Genomic DNA, 22,363 nt, shown 5'->3' with positions numbered 1-22,363 from the left:
GAGAAAAAAAGCATTCTACATTAATTGTTGTGGTGGTTAAGTTTACCTTGTAAATTAATTACTTGTAAGCCATATCATTTCAATAATTTTGACCTCTTATTGTTTAACGCAAGTATTTTTTTTTTTTTTCTTTACGGAGCTAAAATGCAACTGCAAATTTTAAATTAATGACTGGAGTATACTTCATGAATCATTGACATTTAAGACAACCAATGTAAATTATTAACCTTGAGAAAAAAATTCAATCAACAGTACACAAGCAAACCTACGACAAATAATGTGGCTAGTGATGATTTAATCACCGTAGACTGTTCTGCAAATCACAAAACTCCTGCTTCCTATGAGTTAATGTCTGCTTGTAATTGTTCCAAGCTTTTACCCTTGGTTTCTGGCACCGCAACAATTATAAATAATATAGCCAGTGCATTAATTGCAGCATAAAGGATGAAGGTACCTGCAAATCGTACACAAGAAAATTTACTAGTTATACATGTTTCCTCAACTTCAATCTTTACGATTTATTTCCAAGTGGTAAACCAATTATCGTATAATAGTGACGATCATTACACCCTTAATTGAAATAAAACATGACCTGTATTTATTTACCATAGGAGCTCCAGCTCATGAGGAAGTTGAAAGTATAGGAACATAACCATGCACCAAACCAGTTAGTTAATGTGGCCACACTTCCTGCTAGCCCTTTAACATTGACAGGAAATATCTGTAACACCAAAGGTAACATTTGAGTGAGTTTTATGTCTCTTCGCAAGCTAAAAATAAGTCTTGCTGATTCTGATAACAGAGATCGGATTTTATAAGTGGCGAATTTTTAAGTTGATTCTGGCTATTAACACACGACTAGCTTCTCCCCAATTCAAGAAAATAAGTGTAATTACAGCAGGGGGATCAACAATGTGCAATTTTTATTCTAGAAATTCCATATAGTATATGTTTAACTAATTTGCATCTCTTCACTTTTGCTTATCTTAGTGAAATTAAGACTTGAAAGAAGAGAAAGGAGGGGAGGTAAGTACCTCAGACATCACAACCCATGGAATTGCTCCCATTCCTATTGAAAATGATCCTATGTAGACCTAATATCGCCAAAAAAATGTCACATGGAAGATGAGTTTACATTTGAGACACATCCAAGAAAACATCATCAAGAAAGAAATAGTAATGGCCACCATACCAGTATGCCTGTTACGGCAAGCGCTGGGACTGCCTCAACACCCACCTCGTGAACCTATTTCACATAAGGATATCACTTTCACATAATTATCAGGATTAAAAACCGGAAGCTATAGGGTTCCCAGTTGGGATGTACCTTGAGATAGAATGCAACTGCTGCAAATATACATCCTGCGACTAATCCAGATCCAGATAACTAAAATGAAACCAAGAAAGAACAAAAAGAATATTACTATTAATTATTCACAAAAGGGATCTTCATAAACTAATGAAAGTTTGTAGATAAACTGTTTTGTGCTTTGGACTTGCCAGAAGTAAGGGCTTCCTGCCAGCTTTATCTATGAAGGCTGCTCCAAGACCTGTGATCACAATCTGCAAAAGAAAAAATCAAGATGAGTTGGTTTGGGGAAAACAAGTATCAGATCTTACAAAAAACTAGTGACTAAGTTAAAATTAAGAACCTGAAGGCAAGCATATGTTATAGTCCCAATGGTCGGAGAAAATCCTGACATAAAATCCACAAATATTCATTGCCAAAAAAATAAAAATTTGAATGCTTCATGAGGTTTATTCAATTTTACAAGCATACTTTCAATGGGAAGTGTGGCATTGAGTTATAGGTTATATGAAAATGGTGACAGAGACTTGGAATGCTGACTTTGAACCAAATGCACTATTATGATTACAACAATTCTCATAAGTATATACCTGCTTGTTCAAAAATACTGCTGGCATAAAAGCAAATTCCATTGATTCCCCCAAACTGCTGGCAGACCATAAGGCCTATTCCAATCTGGCCATCGATATATAAATATTAGTTAGCTGTTGGTCTTTACCGTGCACTTGCTTGGGTTCATGAAAAATGAAAAGATGAAAATTTTGAAAGAAAGCCACTTCAGATTTGCTTGATACAACAAAAACACAAGAAAGTGGAGAAACTAAACTGTCAATCATCTTCATTCTTGGTTGAAAATCATTTTTAATTCATTTTATTTTTCACCCCTATACTTAGTCTACCAAAAACATCCTTAAAGAAAGTGAAGTGATATTTTAATGGCATTATCCAAAAGGAGAAAGAAAGCAGATTTCAATAATATTTTGGAACGGAGAGAGGTATAGTTACAGTGACTGAGCGCAAATATCTTCTATGAAATAATTCCAGCAGACTGGATTTTGGGAGCTGCTCCAAACTAGTTATATAATCCTGTGTGGCAGTGATAAATACACCAACTTAATCACAGTATCTTAAGAATGGTGTCTTAAACATTGAGCTTCACGGCAAAGTCACAGAATTATATCTAAAACTAACAACAGTACGGGCACCTGAATTTCCTCTGCCTCCTCAGATATATCAGCATCTTTGCCACGAAGTATTTGCAGTGCTGCCACAAAATCTTTTTTATGTCCTCTCTTTGCCTGCAATAATTGTTTGGTACTTATGATGTTATGCAAACTGCTGCATATTGTCCTTTTACTAACACATGAACATGTAAATTAATTTCTTACCAGCCATCTAGGAGACTCCGGAATGAAAAACAGACCCAAAAGCAACACAGCAGTGGGAACGAGACCTGCAATTGCAAACACTTACCTAGTAAGTACTCTAGCAAAGTATCATTAAATTTCTAATTTCATAAAATTTTCAGATCTGACTGCCAGTAAGGCTATACCCTTGTTTTTGAAACATGAAATTGGATTCAAATACAAAAGACTCACCAATTATAGCTAAAGCCCTCCATGAAAGTACATTTCCAATTATGAATGACACAGACACAGCAGTAACTATCATGAACTGCAAGGAGAAATAAAAAAAAAAGACTTAGATGTCTTTGTTACCATTACTGCATACTGTTTAGTACAGATTAAATCAGTTTACTGTAAAGACATGCACACACACTTATATACGGACTCCAATGATTTACAATAATTGTTTAAGAAATCTACCTGATTTAAGGTAGTCAGTGCCCCTCGGAGTTCTTTTGGTGCAATTTCTGCTACAAAGACAGGAACCTTGTACAATCCATCACATATATGGTCAATTTATAATAATTCTAACATGTAAGTGTCTGAAATGAAACGTTGTCAATTAAGTAGTATTTGGGTGAGTAGAACTACAAACCACATATGAAAAAACTCCCATTCCATATCCTGTTGCTAACCTCCCAATGTCCAAAGGCACTGGACCCTGTACAAAAGAGAAAAAGTTGTTAGGTTATATCCTTGGAGTTGGAGAACAGTTATGGCAAAAACATGACACAAGTTTTGTGGTAAGAACCTCAGAAAAATAAATAACAAGCCACCCTGCGACACAGAAAGCACTTGACACTCTCATTGCCTGCATATATTCCAAAATCAAATTTTCTCACCTTGGATACCCCAAATAAAAATAACTAACAAGTTACTCGCAAAAAACTATTATAATTTCTCTAAACTTACCCCTTTACGTCCAATAAAATCAGCAAGAGGTCCACTTGTTATTGCACCAACCATTGCACCAAAAGTCAAGATGGATCCAAACAAGGAGTACTGCATACAATCAATACACCAAAAAGCAAAGAAAATAAGATCAAATCCAGGTCTAGTCTATCTTTCTGTTAAAGATTTTGGATCATCAACATACTTTTTTTCAGTTATAATCAGCTAGCTTTATACTGTCTGAAAATTATACTTATTTCTTGTTAAATAATCCTTATTCTTACCAATCCTTGGCCGTCGTTAAGCTTACTGAAAGACTAGCCACCACGGTTCAACTGTTAGTTTACCATTTTCAAATTTCAATTTATTTCCCATGATTTCACTAATCCTAAGGTATGAATAACTACAGCCTTATACCTCTGCCAAAGACAGACTGAGATCCTTCCTGATAGCATCTTGGGTGGGAGATGAATATCCAGCCTGAAAACAGAATAATAATCATTTCACAGAGGGACATATCAGTTAATTAAATTAGCACATTTCTGCTCTCAGATTTCTTTTTCATTTTCTTGTACAAAAAGTCCCAATAAGTGCTTCCATTTTGGATTTCAACTTTACAACATCCTCTTTACTGGGAATGAGGAATGTAACGTACTTATGTTACACAAAGTTCAACTATAAACTAAACACTTACACAGGCCCCAAATTCATAAGAGCCACACACTGCAATAAATGTACTGAAGTAAACCATCCATGGATGCCCTTTGTTTGCATGGTGATTCTGTTCCCCCACAACAAGTGGCTCTCTGATTCCTTTCTGTGTGCGATCCTCCACATCTTCTTTGATTGCCATGTTCAGTTCTATGCGTTATCAGTTACTAGTTCAATTCCTTGGTTTATGTAATATTGATATGGTGTATGTATAGTAGAAAAAAACGAACTAAACGCAAGTAAGCATGCTGTTATGGAAGCAAGTGAACTTTTTTCCTCTTATAAACATGAGGTATAAATGTTACTGCTACAGCTAGAAGTGTCCCACACAAAACTGGCACTTATATGGCGTTATTATCTACAATTGGCGCAACCAGAATCTAGATCGCATGTTATTGGATGGATGTGGGAGTAGCACTTAGCCGTCAAACTTATGGACACAATAGTGTACTGAGTTCATTATCAAAATTTGGAAAATTGTGTCCTGGCATTATACTATCTGTCTTGGAACAATAATTGCGTTAGAGTCTTCAACTTCCTATTTATCTCCAAGGTTTGCTGACGGTGAAAGAGGATATAACTAGCGCCATGAACTCCATTCATTCATGAGAGGTAAAAAATGTCTCAATCTCAATTCATGATGACAAGTCTTGAATTACGGTTCGGCGTGTTATAATTTTGACTAAACTTTGAACCCGTGGGTTGCACAGCTTTTTTAAATTATACATATATATATATATATATATATATATATATATATATATATATATATATATATATATATAATTTTTTATATATTTTGTGTTATGTTAAATATAATTATATTATTAATGAGAAAATTAATTAATTATACTTTTAATTGAGTTAATTTTAACTTAAAAATTAAGTATATTAAAATTTATTGTAATTTTTTTTCATTCAAATAATAATGATGTAATATCTTTTGAAAATAAATGTGTATAAATTAAATTATTCGTTTTAAATATTTTTAGTAGTGAAATAAATATATAAATAGTAAAATTTAAAAAAAATATTATATTTTTAATGAACACATATTCTCTTTGAATTTATTAAGTCTATTAAATTTTATTATCATTTATTTTTCTCCAAGTAATAATATTAATATAATACCAATATGAAATATAAAAGTTAAAGAATAATAAATATAATATATATATATATATATATATAATATTTATTTAAATTTGAGTGTATATTTATGATAAAAATTTATATTTTTTAATTTGTCAAAATAGTATAAATTCTATTAAAAAGATATGCTCATTAATTAGTTTTTAAACTATAATTTTACTTATTTTGAATATATTATTTTTGTGTAATATTTTTAAAATTTTGAAATTTAAATTAATTAATCTCACTATGACTTAATATAAAATGAATAATCTCGATTTAATAATTATTATTATTTATTTATTCTTAATTTTAGTTTTATTTTCATTGCTTACTATTTTTTAAAAGTTATTTATAAAAATAATTATATGTTTCAAACTTTAAATATTATTATTTACATATTTATTAACTTATTAAAGATGTGATCAATTATTTATATTCATTACTAATCTTTAATATTTTATTAACTATTATATTTTATTGTTTCTTTGTAATAATAATTATATTGTTACATACGTTGGTTATTTTAAATTAATGATATTTAATTGATGTTTATAATCTTTTATGGTCCAAATGCATAAGGATACTAAGTCATAGATTCTTATGAGTGACCTTTACAAATAACTATTGTATTATTATTATTATTGTTATTATTATTGTGTACTATTTACTATCATTTAAATTATTTATTATAAGTTTTAACATATATTTCAAAACTAAAAATATTATTATTAAATTGATTGTGTTAATGATTATTATTAAATTATTTGCACTGATAAAATGTATTTTAAAGAAAATAAATTAGTCAATGATAGTTAAAAATTATCATTCATATCATTTGACAATTGATTTAAATAGGAAAAATAAAATTTTGTAATGAAATTATTCAAAATATGATTGATAAAAAATAAAAATCGTCACAATAATAAAATTTGTTCATATCTTGTTGAACAAATATAATATATAAGTAAGATTTCTAATACAATAATTATAGAAGAAAAATCATAAAACATATATAAAAAAAATCTTAATAATAATTAAAACTTATAATAACATAACACTAAAATGAAGAAAAAAAATAAAAATGATTCTTGCAAAGAAAAAAGAAAAAATAATAAAAGATAAAAAAAAGATAATTCATATAAAAACTTTATAATAAAAACATGAAATTTATTCAAATATTTATTTTATTTCACAAAAAATATTTAAAGAAACAATTAAAACTAAAATCAAAATACAAATATAAAAAACACTAAAAAAATGCTACTAGTCAATTGAAGACATTCTAATGTCTCCAATTTCTATCTGTGCTAACAGTGACCCCAAGCTTCCTTTGTTAAAATAGGAAGTGTGGTGAGGTGACTTTACAATGTTTGTGCTGCTAACCAGTTGGATCAGCTCTGCAGTCTCTAGTTACTAGCGACGGATTTCTCATCAATATCAGTCCTCCCAGCAATACAAGAGATTGGCTGTTCCACTTCTTCTGTCTCAAGCATTTTAACACCCTGATCCATTGTTGGCCTAGCATATAACTGTGGATGACAACATTGTACAACAACCAACACATACTTCTCAAGAACTTCTGTTGGACCAAGTTCTGGCATACCATCTTCAATAACATCCAAAGTTTCACCATACCTAACCAATGACCAAGCAAGGTCAGTGAGTGCAGAGGGTTGACCATCATTTTCCACATGAAGAGCCTTTTTCCCACTGAAGAGCTCGAGAAGCACAACACCAAAACTGAACACGTCACTTCTATCTGTCAACTGTCCATACAAAGCATACTCAGGAGCAACATAGCCCTTAGTTCCAGCCACTCCAGTGCTCATATGAGTCATTCCCTCGGGATTAAACTTCGCTAGCCCGAAATCCGCAACCTTGGCTTCAAAATTGTGATCCAGAAGAATGTTACTAGCTTTAATATCCCTATGGATTATGGAAGGTTGAGCTCCATAGTGCAAATAAGCCAAGCCCTTAGCAGTCCCTAGAGCAATCTATTGACGAATTGGCCAACTAAGTTTCTTCTTAGCAGAACCAAACAAATGATCATAAAGACTCCCATTTTCCATCAAATCAGTGACAATAATCCTCTGGTGACCCTCTAAATTAGTTGTGACAGTACAATAACCTCTGAGGGCAACAAGGTTGACATGCCTAACACTTGCAATTACCTCCACTTCATGAGTGAAGCTAGCATCCCCAGCAACAGAACAATTCTTAAACCTTTTCAATGCAACTTGAGTCCCATCAAAAAGTACCCCTTTATAAACATTCCCATAACCCCCTTTCCCAATTATGTTGTCACCAGCAAAACTGCTAGTAGCCTTTTTAATCTCATCAAAAGTGAACCTAATCAAAGTGGTATTCTGGTTCATAAGAGGAAGAAGAGAGGTTGCAAGAGGAGCGAATGTCGTATTGGTTGATTGAAGATTGGAGAGTGTTCCAGTACGAGAAGGAATAATTCGAAGGAGGGAAGAATAAACCGGTGCGGCGGAGGTAATCGGATTGGAGAATACGAATGGCTCGGAGGATGTAATGGCAGCGCGTGGCGGAGGAGGGTTGTGAAGGGAGGAGGGTGGTGTTGAGGGGACATGATGATGGGACAGAGAGGGAGAGGGTTGGGGAAGTGAGGAAGATGGTGACAAGGAACGCGAAGAGTGGCATTTGGAGTTTTTGTTTGTGACTGTGATCTAACAAAAGATTTGTAATTTGAGAGCATGGTATGATTAATGTTGTTAATTTGCTGTTTGTTGCTTTTGTTGTATGATGAGGTTGTTGTTGTTAAATTTGTTAAGAATATGGTTTTTTCTTTGTAACTCCTTTTGTCACACCAAAAGAAGAAAATTTGAGACCACTGACACTTTCCGGGAACTCAACCTTACCTAAGCTCGGTTAGTTACTACTATTGGCTATTAGTCAAACATTGTTTGCTTTTGCCGCTGGTACTATATGAAAATAACTAGTACTCTTTTCCTAGCTTTTTCTGCACACGAATCTAAATGTATTCCTGATTTCTACGCGTATTAATGTCAAAAAAACTCATACATATCTTTGATTTGAATTCGACCAATTTAATGATGACGATACAGTGCGTGTTTTGAAATACCTGTGTTATGTTAAAGTCATTTTTCACGTCTAATGCTTAGAAGTTGTTCAAGCTAGAATTGATGAATTCTGATGAGACATAGAAATTCTCGATAAATGGGCCTCCCAAGTCCATAGTGTGTTTAGATAGTTTTCATAGATAAATAAAAAAATTTAAATGTAACTTTAGCCTTTTATTGTACTCCATTCGTAATTTTAGTTTTTTTTTTAAATAAAAATATTTGATCAGTTTATTTAAAAAAATTATGATTTTAATTTTCATATTTTAAAATAAAAATTTAACTAAAAATTCATAATTTTGATCCTTAAATTTTTTTAAAATATATATAATTTTGATCTAATTTTTAATTTTATTTATGTTTTATTTCTTTTATTTTTTATATTATAATTAATTGAATCATTTTTATGATATCTTAAAAAAATTATTAGGCTTATAAATTAATTGAATCAAAATAAAATTAAAAATTTCACTAAAATTGTACATTTTTTTAAAATAGAAAACTAAAATGAGATTTTTCAAATATACCTCCTCAGTCACATTGTTAAATATACCTCCCTTTTTACTAACATTACCCTTTCCACAACTTGTGTAAGCCACCGTTGTGTTGTGTTCCTATGAACACCACACTTGCATGTTCCTGTCACACTCACACCCATAAATGGACTTGCACTGATCTGATCCACCTGCGTGTTCGTGTTCATCACAGCCATGTATCACCAACAGTCTGGGCGGTGACGAATGTCCGTGAAAGGGAAAGTGATGTTAAATTGAAGACGGACAGCTTCCACCCGGATATATACTGCTTGTACAAGGCATGCAATGATGCAAACAAAACAATGCCAAACTGCCCAAATACATGTAATTATCTAGTATACTACATGCTTTCATTACAAGACCGAAGCGCTGAACAATCAGGAGCTATGTCTTATCGTAATTGACTCAAAGAATAGTCGTGAAAAACAATAGCAGAGAACGAGGACCGCCATGGAAACGTTAGGAAGAATAGTCAAGTAGTAAATGTAAAATTTTTAAGGGTTTAATAGATGATAATTATAGGAAATAAATAGATCCTCAAATCTACGCTTCTCACAAATAATAAATAAACAAATAATGTTCTATAAGGTTTTTCTTCTATGTACTTTAATTTCTTTAAAAGAGAAGATAAATAAGATTTTATTACATTTGTGATGATTAAAGATTAGAAAGAATATTATATTACATTAATAGATATTAAACCATTTTATAACTACTACTTTTAGTAGTTATCTCTCTTATTTAATCTAATTATAATTTAATTCCTAAATATTAATTATTTATTTATTAGTCTTTTTCATTAGTCATGTCTCACGGCGGTATGAGAAAACAACCACCGAATATTTTTCTTACTTTCTACCACTAACTTTTATGCAGCCGTTTTTGAATGACTTAGTCGCATGCCAATTAGCAAAGGCAAGGTCATAGGAACACCGTGACCCTTTCACTTAAAACTGAATACCTTTCTGGAAGTTGCATATGTCAGTGGGTGTGGTGTTAATGCGAAACACAATGAAACCCTACCCAAAAATGTTAGATTAGCCAATTTCACAGCTGTAATATTTGGTTTTACATATGTAAACCCTTTACCAAATTGGAACATATCATCCTAGCCATGCACCCAACGCTGACATATGTAGTACCTGCTCATGTTGGAAGTATAGGTCAGTGCCGTCAATCCACAATTGAGAATTGGTCAATCAATTTGTCTTCAACTTATAGCATGATTTTGGTTATCCACGTTAGATGCTAACTTTCATCTACCCATTCAATTGTGGAGCTAGTTCCCATGATTTTATCCACTAGCCTAAGATTCTACTGATTCGCTTACCTAAGAGCTGAACTATAATATTTAATCGAACAACTTATTTGTTGATAACACAAATTAATTCATCCAATCAACCTTCCACTTATAATGAAAGTATAATTTGTTTTCAAATTACCATGAAGAACCTCCATTCATTTCAAGTACACGTTTAATTAAGTTTACTTGAGAAAATATTAAAGCAAATTCCTTCTTTTTTCTAATTCCTTGGAAGAGTTTTTTTTATAAAAAAAAAATAACTCCTTAAATATATAAAATCATTGAATCAATTAAAGTTTTTTTTATAAAAAAAGACAAAGGTCGAAATTCCAAATCCCCTGTAAAAGGACAGCATATCTTCCAAAGTGAGGTTGAAGACCCTACATTGTTTTGTTTTGTGAGGTTGAAAATACCTTCATGAAATTCTCTCTGCTGTTAAATAAAGGAAGGAGATTCTGTGTCAATCAGTAGAAGGATAGGATTGCACATTACTTAATCGTTGTCAATTTGTTAGGTATATAATATGCTAATTTTTTTTTTATGTTTGATCCGCAAATCCCCTTTGAAAATTGTTAGAGATTGATTTTGGCACAAAAAGAATGCAAATTTTATTTTTAAAGTGAACAAGTAAAAAGTAAATTTATTTTTAATTTTATTTATATTAAGTCATAATTTAAATTTTAACTAACAATAATTATAATTCTCTTAAAAACTATAACTATATTTGTAGAGCTAAACAGATCACACAGACACAACGATACCATTAATAGTAGCTGCATCAGATTGATAATTGAATCTTTTCTTTTTTATTTAATCTGTATAGCCTCACCCGACTACTTTGTTGTTATCGTCAATTACGCCATATAACACCCATTAAAGCTCCACTTATTAAGAAGCTTTTGAGTAATTTATTACATTCAGCCAATTGCCTTATACTGTCCAACAAAGAATGCATTAATTTATATGAGCACCACCTTATAATCCTAATATTTAAACAGTGGAATCTGTATATTTGTCTCTGATTGCCAGCTGTGGAGTATGATGTTGTCTCTGATTGCTTTATGATGTTGTCCAATAAATAAAACAAAAGCCAGTTGGGCCAGTTTATCAAGAAATAGAATAATCCACCCAAGCATCAATATAAAGTATTAACCGATAAATTTCCTTGTTTACACTTTATATTTTTTTTTGCTTTTCGAGTAAATATCCAATTCCATTAACTTATAGTAGTAGTATTTCATTATTACAGTTTATAAAGTTTGAAAAATAAAATAGCAAAGATTATATATTTTGCTTGTCTCTCTATCTGTAGCAAATCGATATCCACAGTTGACATTGAAAGGAAACTTGTACCAACAGCGAATCTAGCGTCAACTATGTTAAGAGTAACTAATTGCTTACCTTGTTTCTAAAACAAGTAACGTATATATTGGGTGTTTGGAAATTATTCAACAAATAGTTTTCTAAGTACGTCCAATTGCAAAAAAAACGTGGAAGTAAAAATTACTAACTTCAATCAACACTTCTCTAAAAGAAACTTCAATCAACATTTGATTTTTCAAGTCAAAATGCCACTTTGAAACAAGCACGCATGTAATGTAAGAAAAACTTTTTCAAAAGAAAAAATAGATCCCATTTCAACTTATTACTACTATTTTATATGAAAACTGCTGCATAAAGATAAGCATTAAGCAAGACATCGACAATCAAAATACTCTACTGCCATTGAATAATGAATATACATCATTTCACACTTTTTTTTTATTACGCTACTTTTCCGTCATAAATCCTAATCTTTTATCCTTTATTCATCATTATTTAAAAATATTTTCGTCTATAGCTGTGAGGTAGGGAAATACGCCGCATACCATGGTCCTGAGATTCCCCTTCCCACCTGTGTAGAAAGAATATCCCTTCTGTTTCAATACTATATAGTATATATGATTTAGTCCTTAATATTTTATTTTTCACATTGGAACAAGATAACCTCCCCAGTCCCCACTTCAAGAGCATCATTGGGTAACAACAATAATGGCACCTCCTTATTAGAACCACTAACACCAACAAGAAGCCAGAACTTGCATTGTCTTTAGTTAATTTTCACACACTTCGCGCTACATTCATGAATCAAGGGCTATAATGTTTTAATGTTTTATTAATTTTGGAAGAAATGGAAAATAAAATTAACGATAGAGCTTGACCTTTCTTTCACTGTCTAACTGTGGTAATCGGAAAAAAAAAACATGAAAAAATGCTAACTTTGAATCAGAAAAATGATGAAACCCGAGGAAAGGCGTGGAATCACCCTATAGAAAAAGTATAAACCCACAAGATGAAAATCAAAAGGGTCTTCGGTGCCAGGTGTGGCTTAGTTAGAAGAACAAGAACCTGTATCCGAGAATTGAGGAAGTTCTTCAACATGTTAAAGTTCATCTCGTGTGTCTTCAGGTTCAATCTGTGAGGGCTATTCGAGAGCAAGAGGAAGGCATTGTCCATATTCCTTTATAAACTCTAAAAAGAATCAAATTGTGTACACCTTTTTTCCCTTTACAACACAATCTTTAAAAAAAAAAATACAAATACAATCTAAAATCTGAATGTATAAAAAAATCATGCCTACACCAGCCAGTGGAAAAACAATACAATTTCCCCAATTTCAATCCGTGGTCACAGTCTCAGCCACCGAACTTCCTTCTTCTTCTTCCTCCTTAGTATTAGATTTGCGTCGAGCTTGTAATGTATATGCTTGATAACCAGTAGGACTACAGAGCTGACCCGAGTTACTCAGAGCAGATTTCTCAATATCAAGCCTCCCAGCAATAAAAGGAATTGGCCTTTCCATCAAAGAGGGCACAGATTCATCAGTCTCAAGCATCTTAACAACCTGATCCATTGTAGGCCTAGCATATAGCTGAGGATGAGAACACAATACAGCAACCAACACATACTTCTCAAGAACTTCTGGTGGACCAGGTTCTGGAATACCATCTTCAACAACATCCAAAGCACTACCATTCCTAACCAACGACCAAGCAAAGTCAGTGAGTGCGGCGGGTTGGCCATCATCATCGGTTTGAAGTGCCTTTCTCCCACTCAGGAGCTCAAGAAGCACAACACCGAAGCTGAACACATCACTCCTCTCTGTCAATTGTCCATACAAAGCATACTCAGGAGCAACATATCCCATAGTCCCAGCCACTCTAGTACTCATGTGAGTCATCCCCTCAGGGTTGAACTTTGCCAACCCGAAATCCGCAACCTTGGCTTCAAAATTGTGGTCCAGAAGAATGTTACTAGCCTTAATATCCCTATGGATGATGGAAGGTTGAGCTCCATAGTGCAAATAAGCCAACCCCCTAGCGGTCCCTAGAGCAATCTTTTGACGAATTGGCCAAGTGAGATTCTTCTTAGCAGAACCGAATAAATGATCATAAAGACTCCCGTTTTCCATCAAATCAGTGACAATAATCCTCTGGTGACCTTCCAAATTGGTCGTAGCAGTACAATAGCCTCTTAGGGTAACAAGATTCACATGCCTCACACTCGCAATAACCTCAACCTCGTGAGTGAAGCTAGCATCCCCAGCAACAGAACAATTCTTAAACCTTTTAAAAGCAACTTGGCTACCATCCAATAACATCCCTTTATAAACATTCCCATAACCCCCACTTCCAATAATGTTATCCCTGGAGAAGTTCCTGGTAGCCTTTTTAATTTCATCAAAACTGAACCTAATCAAAGTGGTACTCTGGTTAATTGAATCCAAGCCAGAACCCAAACCTAACTCAGATATTCCAGCACCCTTCCTTTTCTCAACCTCTAGCCTCTTCTTGAATCTTAAATAAGCCCAAAGGGAAGCAAACACAGACAAAGAAACCACACAGAAAACGGAAACAACCGCAATAACAATAGTTCTTCGTCGCTTACCACCGGAGCCGGAAGAGGAAAAATCGAGACCGAAGAGGCACTTGGAGGTACCGGGATCGGTGACACCGTACTGATCAGAGAGAGAAGCGGCGTAGATTTGAGTATAGGCTCTGCAGTCGGTGACGTTACCTTGGGTTGTTCCGGTTAAGTAGGAAAGCATGCTGGAGAGCTTGGTGGTGCAGAGGGCGCAGGGGGCGTTGTTCTCGAGGGGTTGGTTGCAGTCATCTTGGACGGGTTGGATAGCGTTGCGGGGAACAATGTCTTCGAATTGTTGTTTTGTGGTGATGTTCATGCAGCCCTGGGAGATCCACTCGGTTCTGAAGCCGCAGGAGGAGCGGATGTCGGAGATGCTGGGGTCGGCCTCGTTGATGAAGGACTGAAAGGTGTTCCAGCAGGACTCCGAGGTGTTTAGCGGCGGAACGAAGAGGCTGCTGCGACGGAGGTAGTCGGCCTGGAGGAGGTGGAGGGCTTGCAGGATGTAGTGGCACTTTGTTCCCGAGTCGAACGACGGCCGCCGCCCGCCGCTCACCACGCGGAGGACGGTTATGTTCAGGGGACATGGGAGGGTGTTGTTTGCGGCCAGGGAAGCTGGTGGGAAAATATTCAAGGTTAGGAGAAAAACAACGTAAAAGATGTAGAAATAATAGAAAGGGAGGGACATGGACAACATTATTCAAGAATTCTAAATGATGTTTGTTTTAAAGATATTAATGTGACGAAGTAGGAGAGAAGAGAGGGGTTGGCGATGACCTCTTGCGTTTGAGCATGTGGGAGTAGATGGAAATGGAGAGAGCTTTGCATTGACTTATCTGGTGGAGTCAGTTAAGTTCCTGAGTTGAGGTTGTTGGTTGTTCAAACTTGATCGGCTAACTAATCACTTTAAAGAGTTTTTTATTTTTATTTTAATATCTAAGAGATTAAATTGTTTAACAAAATTAATTGCGATCAACATTTCATTTTGTTGATGTTGTTTTTTTATGCCTCATCAGCAAGAAGCTTCCGAAATTAAACTAGCCTAAGGAGGCTTGAATTGTAGAAAAACGAATAAATTTATTTTGTATATTTGATGCTCCTTTGCGGTAGATCTCAGATTCCTAACAAGCTGAAGCGGGGACACTGTACACTCGTGGAAAATAATAGAGCGTGGTTATAGCAGGGAATTATTCACCAAATAAAACGTAATAACAAACAGGGAATGGGCTTTAAATGACCCACCCACCCAATTTATGGTGGCCTAGTGAACACAAATTCTTGTCTTGTTTATTCGGACTTCGGAGATATTAGAGAAGACCCTCACTTCTTTAATGAAAATTCACACATGATAGATTTTTTGGTTATTAAATAAATAATTTAAACCTGATAGACTGACCTAAATAATCTAACAAAAATACTTGTACAGTATGATGGTTAGGTTACAATTTTAAAATTAAAAAAAAAATAACTTTTGAGTCAACAATGAATCAGGCCAGTTTCAAATCCGACATTATCTTCATTAATTGTTCATTATACTAGTAATTATTAATTTATCCTTTTTTAGTTTACATCATTGATTATTAATATTTTTAAACCAAACTTCCATATATTAAAATCATGTAATCATTAATTGATTTAATTATCTATTTAGTTCTTGTAGTTTCTAAACTTATCCAATTTAACCATATAGTTAATAAGTGATTTTTTTAACTCATGTCGTTTATCTTTTAATTCTCAATAGGCCCCTATGTTAAAATTGTTTAACACCATTTTTGTATAAGTGAATTTTTAATTGGGAGGGAACTCAATAGTTTTAAGCGTGCAAAAGAAGGAAGTTCACTCACAACTCTCACTTGCATGTAGAACGCTCAAGTGTGTTTTCGCATTACACGGCACCTCGCACCGCACCTGCTTTCATCCTCTTTTAAACGACATGGATCAACGCTTGGTTGCAACAAATCGCAATGAATTTTAATTCCTAACAATAGACGACAGTGGCCGAGAGGGAGATGAATTGAAAATGCAAAGGGAGTTTTGCGGTGCAGTGCAGAGACAGTTTTGACAAGGTCGATTAATGGTGTTAAACAATTTTAACGGTAGAGACCTATTGAAAATTAGAAGGTAAACTACGTGGACTAAAAAAACCACTTATTAACTATAGACTAAATTGGATAAGTTTGAAAACTATAAAAATTAAATGGGTAATTAAACCTCATTAATTTTAAATCTTTTAATATAAATTAATTTGATTTCTTAATATTAACTATTTAATAAATGGCTTATATTATACATCATCTTTAACCTTTTTCTAACGCATCCAAAAAAAATGTACACACATTTGACTTAGTCTACTTTTTGCGCTCCTTCTTTCTTTCTTTCTGTCCTTTGTCTTGTGTGAGGGGTAGGTTATATGATAATTGTTACTGATGGACTTGACAACCCATTATTCCAAGTTCAGATGGCAGGTGTTTAAAATCGAATTAAGTTGTTCTATTTTAGTTTGATTCGATTTTTAGTATCTATTATTTACATCAAATTGAAGTTTTATATATTTACATTACTTTTTCATTTATACATCTAGTTATTTTCTTTAACTTGCTGCTTAATCAATTGGAAGGTGGAATTGAAGCATTCTCTCCGTGAAGGTAATCAGTGCGCGGATGCCTTAGCCAAGAGGGTGGCCATGTCCGAGGAGCTTGTTGTTTTGGAACTTCTGCCGCCAGAGTTAGTTGTCTCCTTTTTTAGGTTTTAATCTACCAAAAAGAAATATTTTCCTTAACTAAATTACATCTTTTGTAAATGTCATTTTTATAAGTTTGTTAGAACTTAAGTGACTATTAAATTTTTTACATTATATTGACTTATTTTATTAGTTTTTAAATTAAAAATAATTCTAAAATATATATAAAAATAAATTAAAACTAAAAAAACAATAACCTAAGCAGAACTGAAATACCAACATCCTATTCTTTTTATTTATTTGTAATAATTATATCAGAATATAAAAAATTTTACAACAACTAACTCACTTACATTGTTGATGAAGAGTTATACTCCATGATACCTACATAAAGAAAGTATAAGCAAATAAATAAATTGTATGTAAAATATTATTGTACTGGTTAACAAAATTAAACTTTTAACTCTATGTATATATTTAACATAAATTCTTCTATCAGATTTTTAATTTTTTATGATACAAAAAATATTTAAAAAAAAATTAAAAATAAACTAATATTTTAAGTTCATGTCAATTTAGGGATTCCACATACAAAAAAAATTAGGGATTCGACAGGAAAAAAAATATCATTGTTATTTTTTATCTCAGTTAAAAATTTAATATATTTCTCCCGTTTTGCAATCCCTTCCTCCCCTGAAACAAACAACTATTTACGGATATTACTTAAGCTTGTTAATTAATCCGAATGTCCTTATCTCAAACACTAGCGTGGACAACAACCATAATATTTAAAAAAAAAAAACATAATCCAATCCGCAGGTAGGTAGGCCCTAAAGAAATGTATTTCTTAATGGTTGCTTTTGGATACGCTTATTTTATCAACCATGAAAACAAAATGACAAATAGTAATTTTGGAGGTGGAAGTTTTGTAACTAGGTAACGAACAACAAACAAACGACAACTTCATAATGTTGAATGGAGGAAACAGATGTGGTTTTATTTTTTCTATTTTTTTTAGGTATTGTCTAAGGTGAAACATCTAGAAAGTGCTCCACGGGTGAGGAACAAAAAGATTACATGTAATAACAGGTTACTTGTCGGGAAAAAATAATAAAAAATTAAAACACAAAACATTAATAAAATAAAAAGATAAAATTATATTATAATTGAGAAATGGTACAAGTTTAACAAGTATTAGGTTTAAGGTAAAAAAAAAAAAGGAAGACTTGTTTAATCCGTAATTTATTTTAATAATTTTGAATTTTTTCTGATAATAAAAAAATCCATTTTTGTATTTTGTAATTTATCATCTAATTGAAGGACAAACTAATCTTTTCCTTTTTCACCTTTGTCCATTCACCGGCTCTCGATCGTCGATTGCATAACCACCATGTGCTTTCCTCTTCTGCTTTCTCTGACCACTTGCTGTCACAACCACCATACCCTCTTTCTCCTTTCTTCACCAACGAAATCACAAACGGAGACAACTCCATGAAAACAAGAACCAGGATGTTCGAACAAAAAGAAGAATAAACACAAAAGCTACCATTATTATTGTACATATGTAAGCAAGAAACTCACTTCAAGTATTTGTTGTTTTCACAAAACCATTTAATTCCATTACAATATAGTGTTGAGTTAAAAGATATTTATGTCTTAAAGATGAATCAAGACTCCTAATTATTTTTATTATATGCAAATAAATACAAATGATAAAAATTGTATCTAGTATGCTATCAAATCATGATCTATATCTATGTTTATACGTCTGAAGTTTCAAACGATGCATTCATAAGACGATCTAGTATAACATTTATGACCTTTATTTAATACTTTATGTTTTGGATTCTTTCATATAGAAAACATTCTCTTAGGATTTGTCAAAATCCTATGAAAAATAAATGAAGTTCACATTCTAGAAGACACTAATCCTCCTCGCCAAAAGGCGCTCTATTGGTACAAACCTATTATGATGAAAGAAATGACTTCTCTGTTAGAGTACAAGACACACTAACCTACTATCAACATGGACTTTGCATGAAGAAGGGACATGCATAACAGACTCAAGACTTCAAACGAAGACCAAAGTGAAGAATTCAACTGTTGTGAAACAACGAATACTTGGAGATAAAGGCTATATATAATATACGCTTTGAAGAAAAAAGACACGAATCAACTACGCGGTCTTATTCTTTCATTCTTTCTTGTAAAGCTTTCTGTAAATTTTTGTAAAGATACTAAGCTCTCAAAATACCTTTTATACCTTGAGAGAAAATACTAAAAGTGTTGAGTGATATATTCGTCTAGAAGAGGATCACATATTTAGTCAATGTGCAATCTTCCAACAAATCTTGTTGATTTGTTTAGAGCCAATAGTCATTTGATAGGACAAAGAATATTGGGTTTAAATCAAGTTTGGGATAGAGCTTGCAAGTGTAAGAGTTAAAAGTGACAATGAACAATACTTGTAATGTTGATAAGTTAGTGAAAACTTAGTGGTCGCCCAGAAATAGATGTAATATTGGATTTGAGACTAACCAATATAATTCTTTGTGTGGTTATGTATATTGCTAGGACATAGAGTAATTGAGCAAACATAAGACATTAAAAAAAAAACTGAAAAGCATAACAACATGTTTAAACAAAGGTTGCTAGCATCCGCAACACTTAGACTTCTTTGATTGTCACCTTCATTATGGAGATCTAGATTTTGAAAATGTGTTTTAAAGAACTGGGTTTTTAAGATCTGTCTTCAAAGGCATTGTGAGATCTAAGCACTATGAAAATTTTGTATATCTGGGTTTTGTAGATCTACAAAACAAAGATCCACCCACAGATAGTGTCAGATAGAGGAGATCCACTCACAGAAGTTGTCGAAGACGTTGGCCAAGGAGATCCACCTGTACAAACACATAGGGAGGAGCAGATCTCAGATCTAGGTGAAGCTCATTATTGTTGTTGCATTTTTCATGCACTTCCACCATACATTCATCATCATCCCACCGCTAGCAAATACAAAGAATGTGTTGAGTGAGGAGAAAGCAAAGAGTTCTCGAAGAGCAACTCAACAACGATCCCACATTAGGAAAGAAAGAAGTTGTTGTTGTTGATGGAGAAGAAGGTGTCGTCGTTGGAGAAAGAAAGTTGACGGACTAGATCTTAAAAAAATGCAAAAAGAAAATAAACAAGAAAAAGGCTTTGGTTTAAAAAAAACTTTTAATAGTTATATTATTTTAAAATTATTTTTTAATGATTTAATATTTTTTTTATTTTCTCCCGATTTGTAACCATCAATTGTCGGTTATATGTAGTGCTGCTCCACTGGTGGTCCACATTTTTGAGACTTCACCTTAGACAACACCATTTTTTTAAGCTTAAATATTTTTTCTTTTTAAGTTGATTTTTCTAAATTTAATTCTCACAAATAATGTTTTTTCATTCTCGTTCTTGTAAAAAAATTTATTCATTTTTATTCTTTATAAGTTTTTGTTTTTTTTTTTTAATTTCAACTCATTTAAGATTTCAAGTTTTCATTTATAGTCACATAAGTTCATGCTTAACATTATCAAAATTGAAAAAAAAAACACAAACTTTCAAAAACTAGAAATTAACAAAATATCTTGTAGCGACAAAAATTAAAAAATTTAAATTTATAAGGATCAAAAAAGAATAATTTTTTTTACAAATAGTCATATTCATAATTGAAAGTGTGAGTCACTGACAAATTAATCTTTAAAAGATGAAAATTTAAATTTAGTTATTGAACATGCAAAAAGTATGATAAATTAGTCATATGAATAATTTAATGACAAATTGGTTCCTAAATTTTACAACTTATTGTCATATTGGATCCTCAAAAAAATATAAATTATTGTCAAATTGGTTTATAATCATTACAACTTAATGATAAAATGGTCTTAAAATTTAAGAACAGAACTAATTTGTTGCATATTTTTTACATTCAAAAATTAAATTTATATTTTTCGTCTTTTATAAAACAATTTGTTATCCCATAATACTTTTAGGAACAAATTTGACTATTTATTCTTTTTTTACATTGGATGTAGCTTATGGGTGTCCAAAGGAGTACAGAAAAATTTAGAACTTTTCTCATTGACAATGGCAATGAAAATCTTTTTTAGTTTGAATTTCTCTATTTATAAAAACAAAGCTACTATATGTTTTTATTTTATTCTAATATTTTCAAATACTTATAAAAATATTTTTACTAATTTCTATACAAATTTAAAAATGAAATTAAATGAAATGAAAAACAAAGGAAATATTTTTGTGTTAAAATAAAATGAAAAATAGAAAACATTTTATTAAACTAAAGAATACAAATAAAAACATATGGCCATTTTTTCTTGGGTATTTGACATCCTCACACGCAGTTGTGGTATAGTCACAAAGTGGAATAAACTAAAATCACTGTATTCTTTTATCTTAAATAAATATTTATAAGTTAAATCCTAAAATTAAAAATATTGCTTATTAGAAAAAATAATTTAACAGTATTTGATAGCAGTACAATCAATACTTATATAATCTCTAACAATCACCTAAATATTTTTAATAAATAAAACTTATTAACTTTTTAAGTTTTGACTTGACAAAACATATATATATATATATATATATATATATATATATATATATTATTTTGTATAATGATGTTAAATTGTTTATACTTTGTTATTATATTTTTAACTAAATTTAAATCAACTTCAACTAACGTAATTTTTTACGTTTAAAATTAGTTGTTGGATATAAAGAAAAATGTCAATATCATACAACAATTAGTTGTTAAGATTTTATATAAACAATTAAAAATACTTACCCAATTAAAATGTCAAATCCAAATTAGAAAAAAAAAATTGACAAAATGGTTCAACTATATATCGTTATATCAGATAATTTGTTCAAGGACTAGTTACTTTTAGTCTTGTTTTCTATGTTATTTTTATACTCAAATTTTTAATTATCTTAAATATCAATAGAACAAACAATATTATCTTGTGATGGTACATATCTTGCATGGTGAATTCTGCTTGGATCATTTAAACATATGGTTTATGGGTGCACTAGTTAAATGACCGGGTATCATAGATAAACACGACATTGAACCGGTGTTCAACAGTGTTGAAGAAAGTTCTTAAAATTGCAGAATAGTCTTTTAAATTTTTGTTGAGACACGTGATGATGGATGCTGCACATCAGTCAGTGTAATCGAGATCCCAATTTATGGCTTTTATTTTTATCCAGTTTTTTCAAACTATCCACGCCTTCAAATATCAATGTTTTAATTTTATCTCTGTTTTGCTTTTGCTTTTCTTTAATACTATTTTGAAATTAAATTTATCATGAAAATATAAAAGTTAATTAATTA

At 31.9% G+C, this 22,363-nt stretch overlaps 2 protein-coding genes and 1 pseudogene across 3 annotated transcripts; all 3 read right to left on the bottom strand.

The window, feature by feature from the left end:
- Window positions 1-140: 140 nt before the first annotated feature.
- On the bottom strand, window positions 141-4,640 carry LOC114406823 (sugar transporter ERD6-like 7). Its single transcript, XM_028369655.1, has 18 exons — window positions 4,301-4,640; window positions 4,024-4,086; window positions 3,628-3,717; window positions 3,467-3,526; window positions 3,311-3,376; window positions 3,136-3,201; window positions 2,908-2,983; window positions 2,698-2,762; window positions 2,515-2,607; window positions 2,315-2,395; window positions 1,900-1,984; window positions 1,653-1,696; window positions 1,501-1,563; window positions 1,328-1,387; window positions 1,193-1,246; window positions 1,035-1,094; window positions 607-721; window positions 141-454 (listed from the first exon to the last, which is right to left on the bottom strand). Exons 1-18 carry the CDS (start codon window positions 4,457-4,459, stop codon window positions 339-341), a joined length of 1,416 nt encoding a protein of 471 aa, XP_028225456.1. The 5' UTR covers window positions 4,460-4,640; the 3' UTR covers window positions 141-338.
- Window positions 4,641-6,706: 2,066 nt separating this feature from the next.
- On the bottom strand, window positions 6,707-8,229 carry LOC114406821 (annotated as a pseudogene).
- Window positions 8,230-12,865: 4,636 nt separating this feature from the next.
- Window positions 12,866-18,514, bottom strand: LOC114406820 (probable LRR receptor-like serine/threonine-protein kinase RKF3). 2 transcript variants are annotated; one of them, XM_028369653.1, is made up of 3 exons: window positions 18,321-18,514; window positions 17,328-17,358; window positions 12,866-14,909 (listed from the first exon to the last, which is right to left on the bottom strand). In XM_028369653.1, the coding sequence occupies exons 1-3, from the start codon at window positions 18,465-18,467 to the stop codon at window positions 13,051-13,053; spliced, it is 2,037 nt and encodes a 678-aa protein (XP_028225454.1). In that variant the 5' UTR covers window positions 18,468-18,514; the 3' UTR covers window positions 12,866-13,050. The 2 variants fall into 2 exon arrangements, 1 of the variants encoding a protein (XP_028225454.1); XR_003665513.1 differs by lacking the exons at window positions 17,328-17,358; window positions 18,321-18,514 and adding an exon at window positions 15,072-15,376 and having other exon boundaries at window positions 14,816-14,909.
- Window positions 18,515-22,363: the final 3,849 nt, after the last annotated feature.

This window comes from Glycine soja, chromosome 3 (assembly GCF_004193775.1).
Source record: "Glycine soja cultivar W05 chromosome 3, ASM419377v2, whole genome shotgun sequence".
NCBI lineage: Eukaryota > Viridiplantae > Streptophyta > Magnoliopsida > Fabales > Fabaceae > Glycine > Glycine soja.
This window is presented reverse-complemented; position numbering and strand designations above follow the sequence as displayed.